General features: G+C 44.9%; 1 protein-coding gene across 1 annotated transcript in view; it reads right to left on the bottom strand.

Annotated features, from left to right (window-relative positions):
* Nucleotides 1-755: 755 nt before the first annotated feature.
* LOC106586465 (protein ITPRID2) overlaps nt 756-19575 on the bottom strand; it is a 37571-nt gene continuing 18751 nt past the window's right edge. Inside the window, 9 exon segments of the mRNA XM_014173814.2 lie at nt 756-5033; nt 5339-5472; nt 6433-6930; nt 9367-9511; nt 10100-10227; nt 10932-11006; nt 11248-13799; nt 16699-16759; nt 17354-18093. Of these exon segments, the coding sequence (XP_014029289.1) occupies nt 5356-5472; nt 6433-6930; nt 9367-9511; nt 10100-10227; nt 10932-11006; nt 11248-13799; nt 16699-16759; nt 17354-18093 (4316 nt within the window). The 3' untranslated portion in view covers nt 756-5033; nt 5339-5355.

Here is a 19575-nt window from a genome sequence, read left to right as displayed (position 1 = left end):
ATTTTTTGACCATTAAAATAACATGAAATTGATCAGAAATACAGTGTAGACATTGTTAATGTTGTAAATGAATATTGTAGCTGGAAACGGCAGATTTTTATGGAATATCTACATAGGCGTACAGAGGCCCATTATCAGCAACCATCACTCCTGTGTTACAATGGCACGTTGTGTTAGCTAATAATCCAAGTTAATCATTTTAAAAGGCTAATTGATCATTAGAAAACCCCTTTGCAATTATGTTAGCACAGCTGAAAACTGTTGTTCTGATTAAAGAAGCAATACAACTGGCCTTCTTTAGACTAGTTGAGCATCTGGAGCATCAGCATTTGTGCGTTCGATTACAGGCTCAAAATGGCCAGAAACAAAGCCCTTTCTTCTGAAACTCGTTAGTCTATTCTCACCATACATCCTCATATTTCAGATCAGGGGGTTGCGCTAGCTTCCAAATTCAAAAGTCTGCATTTTCAAACCACAGACCCTCCAAAAATCTGCGTTCTAACTAAACAGAGATGTTTAATACATCGATCCACTCAGTGCTCTAGTATAGAATGCAGGAAAATACAGGTCAGTTCAAGAGGGTGCCATGTTAAAACATTGTTTTCTTTACCCCACATTTTTATCAAAGTACATACAATAGTTATTACATTAATCCAAACGATATTATAGCCTTATATGCTTGCATTGGACAGCGTTGATGAAATACCAACGCTATAATAGGTGTTGGAAAAACGACCAGCTCCCGACACCCATAATTCATGAATTAGATTTATTTGATTTCATTCATCATTAATGTAACCACAATGTTCAAATACATACAAATAAATAACATGTTTATTTGTGGATGATGTAGTAGTCTGCAAGGACTGACCAAAACAACATTCTGACATGCAGTCCTCTGAGGACTTTGATGACCCATAAATGACCCATTTCTCTGTATCTGGCATCTGTCTAGGAATGGCAGATAATCCAAGCTAGAATGAGAAGACAAAACACAGTACGCTGATGTAATGTTCACAATGTGTCAACGTACTGTACACAGAGAAACCATAATAAACAATATAAAGGAGCGCTTTAGAGAAAAGTAATAACCTCAGCAACACAGACCTGTTATTTACACCACGCCAAGTCAAACTGAGTGACACACAAACAGGCCCACAGTCCCAGTGCCCATGGATGGGGCAGTTCTGCGTCTCAAATGGCACTTTATTCCCTACTGCACTACTTTTGACCCTGGTTAAAAGTAGTGAACTATGTAGGGAATAGGATGCCATTTGAGACGCACACAGTGTGTTTTCGCCTTGCCATCAATGGTGCCCATTTATGCTCAGGGATCATTCTGTGCCTCTAAACACGTACGACCTAGGAACACCTAATACCTCTGGAGGAAATGCCAGAGAATTAGAGGCAGGGGCTGGAGGTGTGGAGCGGGCCGGACAAGGGACTGGGTGCCACCTCAGGGGTGATGCACAGTTCAGCATATAGGGGAAAAGAGATGTTATAAGTTGCATGTTCGTCTGTGCTTGACCATTAGTAAGTACAAGTAAGCTACAGGTAAGTACAGATAATCTACAGCTATGTAGTAAGTGGGTCATTCCACGAAATGAGTCCCTTTTGCATTCCTTCAATATTTTAGGTGCACCAATATTTAATTTTAACATAAACATTATGTACATAATTTGTTCAAACTGGAAACGACAAGTTTAATTGGGTTGCATCAACTACTGCTTTTAAAAAGCACCACTTAAATGTATGCATTATATTCATTTCACACCTTTGTCCTGGGTTGTGTTCATTAGGGTAACAATGGAAAACGTTATTTATAAAAATTATACAGAAAGTAAGTCCAGTTAGTCCCTCACCGATTCAATCAATTTTCCTCCATTTGGTGCCTAATGAATTCGACCCGGATGCGTGTTTTTCTTAGTGTCTCACATTAAAAACAAACAAAAATTCATACCTGTATTTCTTATCTTAAATAGATGTTAAAACCACTAAATGCATTTGTCCTGAGATATTTTCTTTAAAGGGGTAATAAAAAAGAGAGATAGAGACAGACAGATGGCCTGAACTGGAGAGTAGAAACACAGTAGAATTAACAGTATCTTGTCTGATAGTAGAAAGACTATATAGAGCTCTAATTATATTTTCAAGTTCAGAGACAGTGAAATGTATTGCGTAGTTAGTTCCAGACCTGGGTTCAAATACTTTATCTGACCTTGCCTGGCTTAACAAGCCATTAAGAATAGTCCCAAAATGGTAAACCCACCCATCTGGCACTACAGGCAAGCTGAGCAAACAATCAGAGTATTTAAAAGACTTCAAATAGTATTTGAAACCAGGTCTGATTAGTTCCTCATAGAGATGGTATTAGAAGAGGAGGGCATGGTAATTTACAGCAGACACTAAATTCCCATACAACCATTATCATCTTCTAACTCTATTTTTCACCTTTAGGACAAGAGATGCACCCTGATCCACATCTATGTGCTTAAATACAACCCATACACAATGTCAGGATCATAACATAATAACAATGTCACCAACAACCAGAGATGGAATTGGAGAAAAGTCACTCTGGGAAATCACTGATCCTAGAATTTACCTTAAAGTAACTACCCAGTGAAAATCTAACTTTTAAGAGTTCATATTCTGTTAACTCATATCCAAATAATTTTGTTGACTCTTCCTATACTCATATGTTGCCAGCATTAATTGAAAAAAATAAAACACAAAAATGCTTGCCATTTCCTCATAGAACATGATGTCATCGCCATGAGGAGGAGATAGCCAATCAGCGGTCTACTAGCATTAATATTTTTAATGACCGGGTATATGCCCACACCATTCTGTTGTTGGGGTACACCCATAACATTCCAACACAGAAAAACAGCTTTTTAACACACCTAATAAAAAATTAAAATAAATAGAAGGAAAACTCTTTAGCTCATATTGTAAGTAATTATAGGTCATGTTTCACAGAAATCTGGAAACACTGGGGAGTTACTTAAACACATTTTGTACATGTCAAAATTATTTTACTTTGTGAACTCTAGTTCCCCTCCAATTCCCCCCTGTCGACAACACATGAGTAATGCAGTAGTTAGTCATTCTGAGTGTTTGAAATAGGACGGTTAAGACAGAGACAAAGACAGTTCACTATAACAGCAAGTATACAGCAGCATTAGTGTCTCAAAGGCACACAGCATAGAGGTCTTAAGATACAAGGGAACTCATTTATAAACCTTTGGAAGGTACAAAATATATCCCAAAACATGTGCGCCAATTTTCACTCAAAAGTTGGCATTTATAAAAACTGAACTTGATGTAAAAACGTGCTCGCCTTTTCGCAGACTTTAGACAATGCTTATGCAGATTCTAGTGGTTGAAATATTGCATTGCAAGCAGGCAAGTACATTTATATTTTGTGCAAATGGGGGATATGATGGACACGCTTATGCATAACAATAAACATGTTAATAAGATGCAATCATTTTCCGTTAGTGAGTAAAGCGAAAATATATTTAGTTTATCTTTGCATTTTAAAATAATTAGACAATCATCTATATCCCTGGCTATTATTTATTATTTATTTCCATGATCATTGCATAATAAATGGCTCACCTTTTCTGTGATGGTGTCATACTCACGAGGTAGCCTATATAGGGCAACAACAAGGATACCATTCATCTCATATCTCCTTTAATTGGACCCACTTCACAGAAGTAAAGATAAGCTATTTCAAGTGTTTTGCTGTATGCCATCCGATCCAGAGCGCAGCTGTATTAACGGTGGAACAGACAGGTTGTAGGTTACTTCTGTAGCCGACATCTGAATACTGCAATTTAACATTTCTTGAGTAGACGATATTGCATTTATACACATAATACATATTTTCATAACTAATCGCAGAATAAATTCTTCACCTTTTCTGGACATTATTGGTCCATATTTCTGAAGTAACCATAGCCTACAACAAATTACCATGCGCATCTCTCATTTAATTAAGCCTATTAGATAAGCTATTATTTCAAGTATTTTGCTCTATGCATCAGAAAGGAAGCGGGTTTATAACTAAATTAAAATGTACCAGGTGAACAGGTGCATTGTAGTGTGCATGTCTACCACTGTAAGTAGAGAATGTTTCAGAATTCGCGGGCAGTGCAGCATCGTTTCGAGAAAAAGTCAATGTAAAAAAACATGCCCAATTAAATTCAAACAGTCTGCTTACAGCTTAACAGCAATTTGCAATAGTTGTTGTCTTTCATAAACGTTTTGTCTATCAGATAGCCTAGGCCTACAGCAAATGTCATTGCAAAAGTTTAACATTCTGCAATCAAGTTTGATCAAGTTCGCTATTGCCTTTGGAAAACTGCTCGAATACTTCCAAAGTATACAGCAAGGGTGTTTTTGGGCGTTTTTGTCACCATAAAAGGTGAATGATGGGCGTTTTTGTCACCATAAAAAGGTGAATGATGGGCGTTTTTGTCACCATAAAAAGGTGAATGATGGGCATTTTTGTCACCATCAAAAGGTGAATGATGGGTGTTTTTGTCACCATAAAAGGTGAATGATGGGCGTTTTTGTCACCATAAAAGGTGAATGATGGGCGTTTTTCAGGCAGAGAACTGATGCTCTTTCACTCACACAGTTTCAGGACGGCTGTGATTTATAACAGTAAACAGTATGTATGGTGTGTGCCAAGTTTATAAATCTCAATATTTTTGTATGTATGCAGTCTTTTCAGAAATGGCACACGCAGATGTTCAGATATTTAGTGTGAAATTTACGCAACGGTTATAAATGAGGCCCCAGAGTATCTGTCAGTCAGCAGACTACTCAGGAGTTGAAACCATAGAAATAAAAACCCTCTACCTATATGGTTGAAAACACAGTGTTAAGGTATCTGCCGTCATCAGACTCTCTGGAAATAGTAGAAACAGTGGTAAAAGGTCGTTGGGCTGTTCAGTGTATGGCTTCACCAGTGTTCAGGTTGAGTAGAATGGGTAGACTTTACCAGTGGTTATCTTCAACTGCAGGAGAAAACAACAACACTCTTTACACATTGAGAAATAGGGGTGCTAGCAGAAAGCTATAGAGGTGCCAGCGGATGGCTGAATCGCAACAGGTCTATATGGCTCGAAGAACCAATTTGTACAAGTGTATGAAATGAGCTGAGCTGAGCTCCGCTGGATAAGGTATGGTGGATTGCTACAGGGATTCTGGTTACGGCAGGGTGTAGATAACATGAAAGGATCTTTATGGCTTAGTGAAGAAATAGAGATTACTTTTAGTATGAACAGATAGCTTCTCTACCAACAGAATGACAGACACTCACCTCAGATGTAGGACCTGTCAACAGTCTAACAGGGGGTATTCTCTGGCCAACACAGGTGATCGTCGTGGAGATACGGCCGCCAGGAGCTCGCTGGCTATCTCCTGTCGAATCTCATCAGCAAGGCTCTCTTTGATCTGAGGTAGAGGACAGAAGTTACACAGAGACAAATCAATTAATTAATCATCTCTTTGATAAGAAGGGACAGAATAACTCATTGACTACACTCAAACAGAAGAAAATGCTCAGAAACTGAGTGAAACAAGGAGGTGCTACAGTATCAGAAGTTGCCCAATAAGAAATGCTTGTTTTTCGTTGCATAACGATTTGCCACAGAGTGCTCTAATGAACACAACCCAGGATTGGCAGTACACCCTGTTCTGTTGGTGTAATAAGGGCTTCATAAATAAAGTTGATTTTAAACTGAGATTTTTGAAACACAAAACACACATCTCTCATCCCTCAAAATAATTAAAGCTGGAATCCTTAATGGTGAAACTGCTATTTTCATTTGCAACATTACAACAAGAAGTTACGGCAAACAACGAACACTGTTTTTTCCCCTCGGACATCAATTTTCGCACAATAAAAGAGCACAATATGTACAGAATTTGTTTTACCATGCTGCACGATGCTCCTCAGCCCGGCAAAAAAAAACAATAACGGCGGTCGGAAGGACAGTGGTGTCGTTTTCCCCTTACTGCAGATTCCATCTTTAAAGACCTGCCAAACACTGACATCAGGCCACTGACTAAGACGTAGTCCTAAGGTATAGCCATAGGTTCCTGTGGAATCCCAATTTCCTTTTGAAGCTTAAATCAGCTCAGTGAATGATTTTTCATGAGCGGAATCATCTTTCAATAAGGATGTAGTAACCTTGTCCGTCAGCCAAGGACATAATAAAACATGTCCTGGGCGATATTGGCATTGTTATTGCACCTCAAACACAAATACTGTCAGGCACTGGGCAGGGTCCAATTTGAGCACTCATAGTTCAGTGAAGGACAAATCTTAATGTTGTCCAGTATTCTAAAATAGAATCTCAATGTTGACCTTTATTCTAAAATAGAATCCCAGAACACACTGAGCTCACTTACCTCCTTGATGAGCTGCTGTAGCTGGGGGTTGCTTGCCCTTCCCATGCCTAATCTTTGTCCTCTTCCTCCCTCCCTACCCCTCTCCTCTAGCAGGTGAGGGTCTACAGCTGCGCCTCTTCCTCCTCTGTCCTCTTCCTCTCCTTGTGCTCGATCCTCTGGATGTTGCTCTCCTGTCAGTGCCTGGTCTATGGCATGGTCCTGGGCCTCTAGAGAACCAATCTGGCCCTGGGAGAATCCTGTGGAGGCACCAGGCCGTGGAGGGGGGGCTGGGGTGAGGGTGATGGAGGCTCGGTACACCCCTGTCTTCTGGGGGCCTGGGAGGGGCAGCTCTGGGGCGTGGGAGGGGCCTGGGTGATATCTGGAGGACCTCATTGGACTGGCTGACCTGGAGGAGCGGCCTGAGCTCGGGGTGGGTGCCATGCTTGGTCTGCTCTCTGCCCCACCCTCGTAGCCCAGCTCTGTCTGCAGGTACAGCGGTTCCATCAGCAGGTTCGACATCTGGAGGGAGAAACCACACAAACCACAAGCATGACACATAGTGAAGTGCGACAAGAGTAAAACCATACGGTGCATTCGGAAAGTAGTCAGACCCTTTCCCTTTATTTTTCATTTTGTTACGTTACAGCCTTATTCAAAAATCCTCAACAAATCTACACACAATACCCCACATTGACAAAGCCAAAACAGTTATTTTTACATTTTTGCAAATGTATTAAAAATAAGTATTCAGACCCTTTGCTACGAGATTAAAAATTGAGCTCAGGTGCATCCTGTTTACGTTGATCATCCTTGAGATGTTTCTACAACTTGAATGGACCACCTGTGGTAAATTCGATTGATTGGACATGATTTGGAAAGGCACACACCTGTCTATATAAGGGCTCACAGTTGACAGTGCATGTCAGAGCAAAAACCAAGACATGAGGTCAAAGGAATTGTCCGTAGAGCTCCGAGAAAGGATTGTGTCGAGGCACAGATCTGGGGAAAGGTACCTAAACATTTCTGCAGCATTGAAGGTCCCCAAGAACACAGTGGCCTCCATCATTCTTAAATGGGAGAATTTTGGAACCTCTAAGACTCTTCCTAGAGCTGGCCACCCAGCCAAACTGAGCAATCGGGGAAGAAGGGCCTTGGTCAGGGAGGTAGACCAAGGACCTGATGGTCACTCTGACAGAGCTCCAGAGTTCCTCTGTGGAGATGGGAGAACCTTCCATAAGGACAACCATCTCTGCAGCACTCCACCAATCAGGCCTTTGTGGTAGAGTGGCCAGACGGAAGTCACTCCTCAGTAAAAGGCACATGACAGCCCACTTGGAGTTTTCCAAAAGACCCCTAAAGGACTCTCAAACAAGATTCTCTGGTCTGATGAAACCAAGATTGAACTCTTCAGCCTGAATGCCAAGCATCACATCTGGAGGAAACATGGCACCATCATGTCTGGAGGAAACCTGGCACCATCCCTACAGTGAAGCATGGTGGTGGCAGCATCATGCTGTTGGGATGTTTTTCAGTGGCAGGGACTGAGAGACTAATCAGGATCCAGGGTAAGATGAACAGAGCAAAGTACAGAGAGATCATTCATGAAGTCCTGAGTGCTCTGGAGCAGGTTCTCAGACTGGGTCGAAGGTTCACCTTCTAACAAGTCAATGACCCTAAGCACACAGCCAAGACAACGCAGGAGTGGTTTTGGGATGTCCTTGAGTGGCCCTGCCAAAGCCCGGACTTGAACCAGATTGAACATCTCTGGAGAGACCTGAAAATAGCTGTGCAGCAATGCTCCTCATCTAACCTGACAGCGCTTGAGAGGATCTGCAGAGAAGAATGGTAGAAACTCCCCAAATACAGGTGTGCCAAGCTTGTAGCGTCATACCCAAGAAGACTCAAGGCTGAAATCGCTGCCAAATGTGCTTCAACAAAGTACTGAGTAAAGGGTCTGAATACTTATGTAAATGTGATATTTCAGTTTTTTTAATAAAATGTGCCCAAGAAAAAAACAACCTGTTTTTGCTTTGTCATTATGGGGTATTGTGTGTAGATTGATGAGGGAAAAAAACTATTTCAATCAATTTTAGAACAAGGCTGCAAAGTAACAAAATGTGGAAAAAGTCAAGGGGTCCGAACGCACTGTAGAATTAGAATTCCAAGAACAGACATTCCTATTCATGTGAATGTTCTGTGACGGTTGGACGTGCAGCCAATAACAATACAAGGAAGTGAAAGCAAGTTCATTATATTTCTATGAATAGAACACACACCATTACAGGAGGAACAACCTAGAAAATAAAAGCCCAGACCCACTGCAGGTATTCACCGGCTCCATAGCTCTCAGAGCAGAACTGTTAGACAGGTTGTACATGCTGTGACCGCTCTTCATACCGTACAGGAGAAAGGAGAGATAAATATCAACCACACTAATGTTACATTAAAGAAGAGGTACGGGATGATATGATGGGTGGCTAAACAACAAACAAGAGTAGTGATGTACATGCAGCCTGATGTCATGTCAAATGAGAAGAACCCAGAGGAACCACAGTAGGTGCCATGAACAAACTGAGTTATGACAAACCATTTATCCAACATGTTTAGGAGTTATGAGTGAGAGAAAGTGTCTGTCTGTCTGTGTCTGTCTGTCTGTCTGCTGTCTGTCTGTCTGTCTGTCTGTCTGTCTGTCTGTCTGTGTCTGTCTGTCTGTCTGTCTGTCTGTGTCTGTCTGTCTGTCTGTCTGTGTCTGTCTGTCTGTCTGTGTCTGTCTGTGTCTGTCTGTGTCTGTCTGTGTCTGTCTGTGTCTGTCTGTGTCTGTCTGTGTCTGTCTGTGTCTGTCTGTGTCTGTCTGTGTCTGTCTGTGTCTGTCTGTGTCTGTGTCTGTGTGTGTCTGTGTGTGTGTCTGTGTGTGTGTCTGTGTGTGTGTTTCCAGGTGTAGTTTCAGGTACCGACCATGCGATGGCGGTAGAGACTGTGGTGGCTGGCAGAGCGGAGCTGTTCGTTCAAGGTCAGCAGCCGATCCTCCAGCTGGAGCTCTAGTTCCTTCAGCTCCCATCTCACTGCTGACCGCAGGCCCTGCAGCTGCTCCGCCTCCTGCCTGGCAATCACAAACAGAAAGAGACCACTGTTACCATGTATGTACAGGTAACTGGCAAAACAATGGAAAAACTTGATTAAGTGAGGGATACAAAGTATATTGAAAGCAGGTGCTTCCACACAGGTGTGATCCCCAAGTTAATTAAGCAATTAACATCCCATCAGGCTTAGGGTCATGTATTAAAATGCTGGACAGGCCATTAATTTTGCTACCATGGCTATGCCCGTATAGGATGACAATGCCCACATCCACAGGACACGAGTGGTCACTGAATGGTTTGATGAGCATGAAAATGATGTAAACCATATGCAATAACCGCCTCAATCACCAGATCTCAACCCAATTGAACACTAATGGGAGATTCTGGAGCGGCGCCTGAGACAGCGTTTTCCACCACCATCAACAAAACACCAAATGTTGGAATTTCTTGTGGAAGAATGGTGTTGCATAGTTCCAGACACTTATAGAATCTTTGCCAAGGAGCATTGAAGCTGTTCTGGTTCGTGGTGGACCAACGCCCTATTAAGACACATGTATGTCTGTCTGTCACAGACTGCTAACATCCGTGTCCGAGGGCCACTAGCTTACCTCTCGTCATGACTGAGGTGCTGGTAGACTAACGCCTGTTGTTTCATCAGGGACACTTCCAGAGCCATCATCTGGGTCTGGAACACATTCAGACTCCTCTTAGCCTGCAGCTCCTTCTGGAGAGAGGTCTGAGAGGAGGGGGAGAACAATGAAGAAGATTACTTTATTGTCTATTGTCACAGAGACACAGGGAGATTTTCATTTGGGCAAAAGACTGTCTTCTGTAGTCTCTCCTCCGCGACCCAGAAACAGATAAGTGTCGACGAGTGTCAATTTGTTAGGACACAAACGGAAGACTGTCCTCCCCTCTTCGATAGCCACCTTTCATCAATGATAGATTACACAATACTATCTGAGCCCTTCGCGGAAGAGTTTTGATATCTGCCACGCTCCCTTTGAATCAGATTTCGTTTTGTCGGAGGAGAAAAGCATGCACAGGTTTAGAAACAATATGCTACTTATAATTGTATCTATAAAATGTCTTGCACAACTAACTTCATTTGTTTTTATCACTTTACACATTTATTTTGGGATCCGCCCCTATAAACTTTTGCCTGATGAAGTGAGAATGGAGAACGAGAGTCATTTCATACAAGTGCATTTTCATCCATGCCGCCTCTCCTCGATTACCTTTGACCTTTTTCTAAAGGAGCCAAGAGAGGACGGAGGAGAGAGGATGCAGGAGTTGAGCAAATCAAATTGACAAAAGGCCACAGAGATGTGTCTTTGACCTATTTCCCAACCTCCAAGACACCCCAGGAGAGGTTGGAGGACAGAATTGGTAATCATGGTTTGAATTTCTTTAAGAGTGGCAGGTCAGGTGAGTGAATACCTCTAACAGTGGCTGGGCAGATCTCTGAGGATTGAAAACGTCTGAGGGAGTGTCTGCTCTGCATTCGGATGAATTCTGTTGATGGTAGAGAAACCACAGATCAAATACTTAGTCACTGATAAACTAGCGTGCAAACGTCTCTGCTTGCATTATGGGTGGGATGTCTAGTGTTAGTTGTTAAAACTGCAAAGAGCCTTGCAGAAAGTTATAGAACACATATGTACTACTATACTATATTTGCCATTTAGCAGACGCTTTTATCCAAAGCGACTTATGCCAGTGTGTAGTGCGCCAGTGTGTAGTTGTTTTGTCTCACCTGAGCCAAGTTCTGTACACTTCCTCTGATGTCATGAAGGACCCGTCTGAGCTGCATCTCAGTGGTAGACAGGGCTGGTGGAGGGTGGGCATTAGGGGCTGCCCCCATAGGGTCAACTCCATGGGGGTAAGGAAACAGATGATCGTGGCCAGGGAATGGAGTACTGTATGTTTCTCCATAGGGGGCAGTAGAGAGATGTGGAGGCAGTTTGGAAGGTGTGTGTGATGGGTTAGAGTAAGAACTATGGGCAGTATAATGATTGTTGCTGTGTGGGTAGCTGTAGGACCCACTATATGGGTTACCGTGGTAGTTACAGTAAGGTGAACTGAAAGGGTCGCTATGGGGCGGGGTATTATAGGAGGAGCTGTACGGGGAAAATGGGTAGTGTGTGCTGTGTGGGAAGTTGTGTGGAAGGGTTTTGCCCATGTTGTTAGTGTAAGGAGGACTCTGGTGAGGATGGTTAGGGACCATATGATGGGGTAAGTTGGGGGCTGTGTGCTGTGGGAGGTTAGGGTTATTGTGTTGGGCTAGGTTGTGTTGTGTGAGGTTAGAGTTAGGGTTGCTATGTTGGGTGAGGTTAGGGTAATTGCAGTGCGCCAGGTTAGGGTTGCTGTGCTGGGTGAGGTTGAAGTCAGGGTTGTTGTGTTGAGTGTGGTTAGGGTAATTGAAGTACGCCAGGTTAGGGTTGCTGTGCTGGGTGAGGTTGAAGTCAGGGTTGCTGTGTTGGGTGAGGTTAGGGTAATTGAAGTGCGCCAGGTTAGGGTTGCTGTGCTGGGTGAGGATGAAATCTGGGTTGCTGTGCTGGGTGAGGTTGAAGTCAGGGTTGCTGTGCTGGGTGAGGCTGAAGTCAGGGTTGCTGTGCTGGGTGAGGCTGAAGTCAGGGTTGCTGTGCTGGGTGAGGCTGAAGTCAGGGTTGCTGTGCTGGGTGAGGCCGAAGTCAGGGTTGCTGTGCTGGGTGAGGCTGAAGTCAGGGTTGCTGTGCTGGGTGAGATTTAAGTTAGGGTTGCTGTGCTGGGTGAGGTTTAAGTTAGGGTTGCTGTGCTGGGTGAGGTTTAAGTTAGGGTTGCTGTGCTGAGTGAGGTTTAAGTTAGGGTTGCTGTGCTGGGTGAGATTTAAGTTAGGGTTGCTGTGCTGGGTGAGGTTTAAGTTAGGGTTGCTGTGCTGGGTGAGATTTAAGTTAGGGTTGCTGTGCTGGGTGAGGTTTAAGTTAGGGTTGCTGTGCTGGGTGAGGTTAGGGTTATTGAAGTGGTTCAGGTTAGGGTGGTTATGCTGTGCCAGGTTACGTTGGGTAAGGTTAGGTACACTACAGGTGCTCCAGGCACTGTGGTGCTCCACCAGAGGTCTCTCTCCCCACTCAGGAGGGGGGCTGTGGCTGTGCAGTGAGACGGTTGAGCGGGTCAGGTAGCAGGGGATGGCCAGGGGGTAAGGGGGAACTCTGTCTTGAAGCTTTCTCAGCTCCCCATCTCTCTGTAGCCCAGGGCCATGAGATGGCTCGGCCTCTCTGTTGATAATTAAGATAGAGCAAAAGCTGCCTCTCCTCTGAACCTCCTCCTCCGCAACCTCCTCTTCCACAATGGACCCCACCTCCTCCTCCACCTGCACCTCCTCCTCCACCTGCACCTCCTCCTCCACCTGCACCTCCTCCTCCACCTGCACCTCCTCCTCCACCTGCACCTCTGGGGTGTATCGGTAGGAAAAGACCGTCCGAGTGCAGTGCCTGACTGTCCCCTGGCCAAACTGGATCCTGACAGAGGAGACCGCACGGGAGGGGCTGAGGAGGGAGGTAGGCAGGGATCGGGACCTCGTCAGGGGGGCTCTTCTCCTGAACAGATCCCTCACTGTCCCCTTCATGCAGGAGCCCTGGAGGCCTGGGGACGAGGCCCCCTGCTGGGCCCTGTAGAGGGCCCCGTGGACCCTGGCTGAGGCACTGAGGATGGGACAGCTGGGGCTAGGGCTGGAGAGCCTGGCTTCCATCTCCACCCTGTCAGGCACACCCTCCCTGGCTGGGGCACCAGAGGCACTGCAGTCAGGGGCCAGGATGGAGCCATGGTCTTCTGTAGGACCAGGCACTGTAGCCGTGTCAACAGTATGGCAAGTCTCAGGAGTTGACTGAGGAGTCTCAGAGGCAGGATTAGAAGCAGCTTCCTCAGCAGTGCTATGCTGCTGGTCCTGCTCCGAGTCTTGGGCCACTCCTCTATCTCCTGGTTTAGGTAACTGGTGGAAGGTGTACTGTGGCACCTCCTGCCGCTGCTCCTCCTCCCCAATAGGGCTCTTGCTCCCCCTCCCGTCTTCCTCAAGGTGTTTCTGTAGGACAGAGGGTGTCTGCACATCCTCCTCCTCCTGTTCCTCCTTCAACTGCAGCCTCTCAAAGGCAGGGTGTTCAAGCGCTAGAGGAGTGGTCACCTCCCCAGCGTAGGACATCAGCATGGTCTCACAGTCACAGCTGTCAGCGCTCTCCTGTACCTTTAAATTGTTAGCTGAGCCATCAGTAGAGGGGCCCTCTGCAAAGCCACTACTGTCTGACTGCTGGCTGGTTGTTCTCAGTTGTTGTTCTGTAATGGAGATAGGAAGAGAGATCAAACAGGCAAAGCGTCAATACAGGACTAAGATTGAGTCGCACTAGACCGGCTTCGACGCTCATCGGATGTGGCAGGGCTAGTGCTTACGGCCCAGTACGTCGATGGGGCAAAGCTTCCTGCCATCCAGGACCTCTATACCAGGCGGTGTCAGAGGAAGGGCCTAAAAATTGCCAAAGACTTCTGCCACCTTAGTCATAGACTGTTCTCTCTGCTACTGCGCGGGCTGCCCAATTGCAGGACTCCCGACTGTAGACTAACTAGGCTTATGCGCTCATAAATGTGACAATACACAATCTACAGCTATTTTTTATGAATAAGTTATTGATCCTCTATGGCTAAATTATGCTGGTGTAGTATTTTCAATTATGTCATTTATTTATAGAGTAATTATATAATTTGGCAAATGTATTTCAATTAATCTGCAACACTTCCAGCACCCCTTCTGGCAGCGCTGTTTTCTTCCATTCGTTGTGCTCTCGCCAAGGCCAAATAATCAACACTTATTATTAATTCAATTGATTGCGGTCAGTAACCCCTTTAGAGCTTATGGTGTAGGAGGCCTACTGTTACTATAATATTTAAATGAATCTATTAGCAAGTAACCCAGCCTACAATTACAAGAGAGTAAATTCAGTAAATCAATGAAGCCAATAGTTGTTTCAGCTATATTGTTATTGAAACAATGTAGGCCTTATGACCTTTGATGACTTGTATTCGCAGAGATTCACTGAAAACAAAAAATCTGTCCGTGATTGATTTATCAAGATGAGTTTCCATGCTTGTCGCAAAGCAGCACCATGACGCTGTCCCAATTATCAGTTAACCACACATGTCAATCGCTTTACATTTATTATAACCAGTGGTGTAGTGCTGTTTGTTTAGGGAGCGCCATTTTTATTATTATTATTATTATTATTATTATTATTATTAAGCCAGCATTTCTGAATGAAAGTTGGTACTGACATGAAGCCCATTGTTTAAGTGATTTTAGAATATACAATACCAGTCAAAAGTTTGGACACATCTACTCATTCAAGGATTTTTCTTTATTTTTACTATTTTCTACATTGTAGAATAATAGTGAAGACATCAACACTACATTTCGTTTGAGACGATCAGTTGTGTTGTGACAAGGTAGGGGTGGTATACAGAAGATAGCCCTATTTGGTAAAAGATCAAGTCCATAATATGGCAAGAACAGCTCAAATAAGCAAAGAGAAACGACAGTCCACCATTACTTTAAGACATGAAGGTCAGTCAATACGGACAATTTCAATAACTGAGGTTAGGGTAATTGAAGTGCGCCAGGTTAAGGTTGCTGTGCTGGGTGAGGCTGAAGTCAGGGTTGCTGTGCTGGGTGAGGCTGAAGTCAGGGTTGCTGTGCTGGGTGAGGCTGAAGTCAGGGTTGCTGTGCTGGGTGAGGCTGAAGTCAGGGTTGCTGTGCTGGGTGAGGCTGAAGTCAGGGTTGCTGTGCTGGGTGAGGCTGAAGTCAGGGTTGCTGTGCTGGGTGAGGCTGAAGTCAGGGTTGCTGTGCTGGGTGAGGTTTAAGTTAGGGTTGCTGTGCTGGGTGAGGCTGAAGTTAGGGTTGCTGTGCTGGGTGAGGTTTAAGTTAGGGTTGCTGTGCTGGGTGAGGTTTAAGTTAGGGTTGCTGTGCTGGGTGAGGTTTAAGTTAGGGTTGCTGTGCTGGGTGAGGTTTAAGTTAGGGTTGCTGTGCTGGGTGAGGTTTAAGTTAGGGTTGCTGTGCTGGGTGAGGTTTAAGTTAGGGTTGCTGTGCTGGGTGAGGTTTAAGTTAGGGTTGCTGTGCTGGGTGAGGTTTAAGTTAGGGGTGCTGTGCTGGGTGAGGTTTAAGTTAGGGTTGCTGTGCTGGGTGAGGTTTAAGTTAGGGGTGCTGTGCTGGGTGAGGTTTAAGTTAGGGTTGCTGTGCTGGGTGAGATTTAAGTTAGGGTTGCTGTGCTGGGTGAGGTTAGGGTTATTGAAGTGGTTCAGGTTAGGGTGGTTATGCTGTGCCAGGTTACGTTGGGTAAGGTTAGGTACACTACAGGTGCAACTTTATGTTTTCAACATGTTATCAACAATCTAAGGCAACCCCGTTTGTTTTGTTGCTAAACAACCAACCCATCTCTACAACTTGTATTATACACACACATTTAAAAAGCACAGAGTTACCCACCAGAGGGCATACGCCATCCATTTAGTTAACTTCAGCTCCATGCATTTTGGGTTATCGTGATTCCCTGAAGAGCACATCCCTGAGGCTCTATGTTCTAATAGAGTATCATGATCAGTAGGAAAATAAATATACTGGTTTTATCTAAGGTCTTATCTAATAAAACATGTATAAGTTCCCGAGGAAAGCGTCCCTTTGTTTTAGATGGGTCACTCAATTATAATGGAATGTCACTGGTCCATGTGTTCTAAGTAGCAATTTTCTTAGAAATAATAGCTAAATGAAACCATTCATTCACCATCCTCAAAATGCTCCCTAAATATCTGTGCTCTTCTTCCCGGACATCATAAATCTAAAACCTGTGCTACAATTAGTTGACGGTGGACAAAACTGGCCAGGATACACCTGTGTCTTTTTTGCCTAAAAGGCCAATATGGAAAATTCCATCAGAGTACACTACAGTAGTATTTAAATACTTTGTATAAGACAACAACATGTTAGTGAATATTTGAGAGATGGTGATTATGCCAGTTAACTCATTTTACTGATCAACAACAGAACATATGGTTTTGTAACGTAATAAAGTGATTGAGTATATTAGTGGATATCCACGTTGGAGAGTTCGGTAACACCTTACATCAATCTGAAAAGTATTATGACCTTTATAATGTCTTATAAGGTGTATAACATGCAGGCCAGACTCACCACTGCCAGCTCTAGAGAGGCTGCAAGTTCCAGGTAGAGCTTCATCCTCATTACTCTGGACCTGAGAGGATAGATAAACATTTTACTTACTTAATCCTCTTCATTCCTACAGTATGTGGAACATAAGGCTTCCACAGTTACTTCTATTGTGTGGTGAAACAAAGCCAAACAGAAAAACACTTGGGGCAACTTCTACACTGACACACTTCTGATGCATACAGCCCCTCCCTCCAGTTACTGTAACTATTACCCCGTTCTGCTAGATCTGGAGAGAGAGGAGGGATAAACTGCAGATGGAGTCACAATAATAACTTGGTCTCCAGGGTCCTCCATATGCTCGCTCTTACTGTTCTTACTTATTTATAGACGCGAGTTCGTGACCTTAGCTTTCCACAATATCTGCTAGGACAGCTAAAACCAGGGTTTTAAAAAACAGCCCAGTGTGAGAACCAGGAGATGAAGATAAGAAGAAAACTGTATATTGAACTAGGAGGGCAGTATAGCGAAACTCAGTCAAGAATTGAACCCGTCTCCACAACCCTGTGTTTCTGCGGACGGTCCTACCTCCGTCTCAATCTGGAGGGAGCAGTGCAACAGTACAACTAAGCCAAGATTTGAACACCCCTCAACCCTTGTGTGAGTATGGTCCTCCTACCTCTTCCATCTCAAAGGAATCCTTGGCCTGCGTGTGGTGGTGGGCGATGTGAGGGTTGGGCATCAGGCTGTAGTTAGGTTCCTCGTCTGGGGTTGATCGGATGGCCCTCTGGCCCTGCTGATGGATTTCCTGGTGCTCTTTCTCCAGGTCAGCCTCGCTGCACAAGCGCAGGTCACCCTCCTGGGCCTCCTCAGGGACAACACTGACAGTGAACGAGATGTGATTTTCTCCACTTCCTGTCAATGCCAGGCCATTTCCATTTAGCTTAGGACTGTCTCCATTCACTCCAGGGTGGTGTCTGTTGATGCTCAGGGGGGCTTCAGTGCTGCCTCTAGAGTGGCTGTCCTCAGTCAACATAGCCGGAGAAGTAGATTCCTTCTTCATGAAGGCCTTCTGGTTGAGCTCCCCCTTGTGGTCGGAGTCAGTAGTGATGGCGCTGTCCCCTGTACCTGGACTCAATTGGTCTGCTTGTTTCTCTGTGGTAGTAGACAGGGCTGTGGGACTATGAGAGACTTCCTCTGCTGCCCCACCGAACAGGTTATGCTTGGTGATGGTCTTCTTTAGGATCTTGGCTGCATTCAGGGCTGAGTTGTTCCTCTTCAGAGGAGAAGGAGTGATGATGGTAAGGGGTTCCCCATCCAGGCTGCAGATCTTTTGGACTGGCTGGCCCGACACCTGGGAGTAGAGATGAAATAATTCGTTGGCCACTGTGGTCAGGACCGCGATCTGACGGAAACGACCTTTAGGGGGAAAGAAAGAGAGAGGAAACTGGAATTAAAATACAACTTTTAGTTTAAGGGAAGAAAGAGGGAGTAAACGTGATAAACTAAGAATCAAAATAGAAACAATGAGCTCCTGAGTTCTTTGACCCAAGGCTCTAGCTAGCTAGTCTCCAGAAAGCCTGTTTATATTTGTCTCTCTTAGCAGCAGATTCAGCCCTCATGGGTGCAGTTCATTTGGAGAATGATGAAAGCGAAAGCTGCATCATGACAATAAAATCAGCTTTACAGGCACAGAAAGGCACAGACTGTCACAGCTCACAGGGCAACCATAATTCCCATGATCAGTATGCTGTACATAAAATCTGTTACGAAACAGAAACAGCAAGGCCTTCAGTTAGTGGTGGGGCTGCTGCAAATCAACAACAACTCAAAAGGAAGACGACAAAACTTCTCACAAACTTAACTGGGAGGGATGAAACTTCAAAAGGGATTGAAGAGAGAGTCTCATCTCTCCCTTTAACGTGCTAATCTAGACCAGATCAAGATGGAACTGACTCGAGAGCTGCTACAACACAGCATTTCTTACTGGGCCACGGTCCAGCAGTTTACAGACAACAGGCCATGTTCCACACACACCTCTCTCTGTCCCTTCCTGTTCCTCTCTGGCTGGCCAGCCATTGTGTCCCTTCCTGTTCCTCTCTGGTTGGCCAGCCATTGTGTCCCGTCCTGTTCCTCTCTGGCTGGCCAGCCATTGTGTCCCTTTCTGTTCCTCTCTGGTTGGCCAGCCATTGTGTCCCGTCCTGTTCCTCTCTGGCTGGCCAGCCATTGTGTCCCTTCCTGTTCCTCTCTGGTTGGCCAGCCATTGTGTCCCTTCCTGTTCCTCTCTGGTTGGCCAGCCATTGTGTCCCTTCCTGTTCCTCTCTGGTTGGCCAGCCATTGTATCCCTTCCTGTTCCTCTCTGGTTGGCCAGCCATTGTATCCCTTCCTGTTCCTCTCTGGCTGGCCAGCCATTGTATCCCTTCCTGTTCCTCTCTGGTTGGCCAGCCATTGTGTCCCTCTCTGGTTGGCCAGCCATTGTATCCCTTCCTGTTCCTCTCTGGTTGGCCAGCCATTGTATCCCTTCCTGTTCCTCTCTGGTTGGCCAGCCATTGTATCCCTTCCTGTTCCTCTCTGGTTGGCCAGCCATTGTATCCCTTCCTGTTCCTCTCTGGTTGGCCAGCCATTGTATCCCTTCTTGTTCCTCTCTGGCTGGCCAGCCATTGTATCCCTTCCTGTTCCTCTCTGGTTGGCCAGCCATTGTGTCCCTCTCTGGTTGGCCAGCCATTGTATCCCTTCCTGTTCCTCTCTGGTTGGCCAGCCATTGTATCCCTTCCTGTTCCTCTCTGGTTGGCCAGCCATTGTATCCCTTCCTGTTCCTCTCTGGTTGGCCAGCCATTGTATCCCTTCCTGTTCCTCTCTGGTTAGCCAGCCATTGTATCCCTTCCTGTTCCTCTCTGGTTG

The sequence above is a fragment of the Salmo salar genome, chromosome ssa25 (genome assembly GCF_905237065.1).
Source record: "Salmo salar chromosome ssa25, Ssal_v3.1, whole genome shotgun sequence".
NCBI classification, from domain to species: Eukaryota; Metazoa; Chordata; class Actinopteri; order Salmoniformes; family Salmonidae; genus Salmo; species Salmo salar.
Note: the sequence above shows the minus strand (reverse complement) of the source record. Positions and strands in the feature narration are given on the sequence as shown.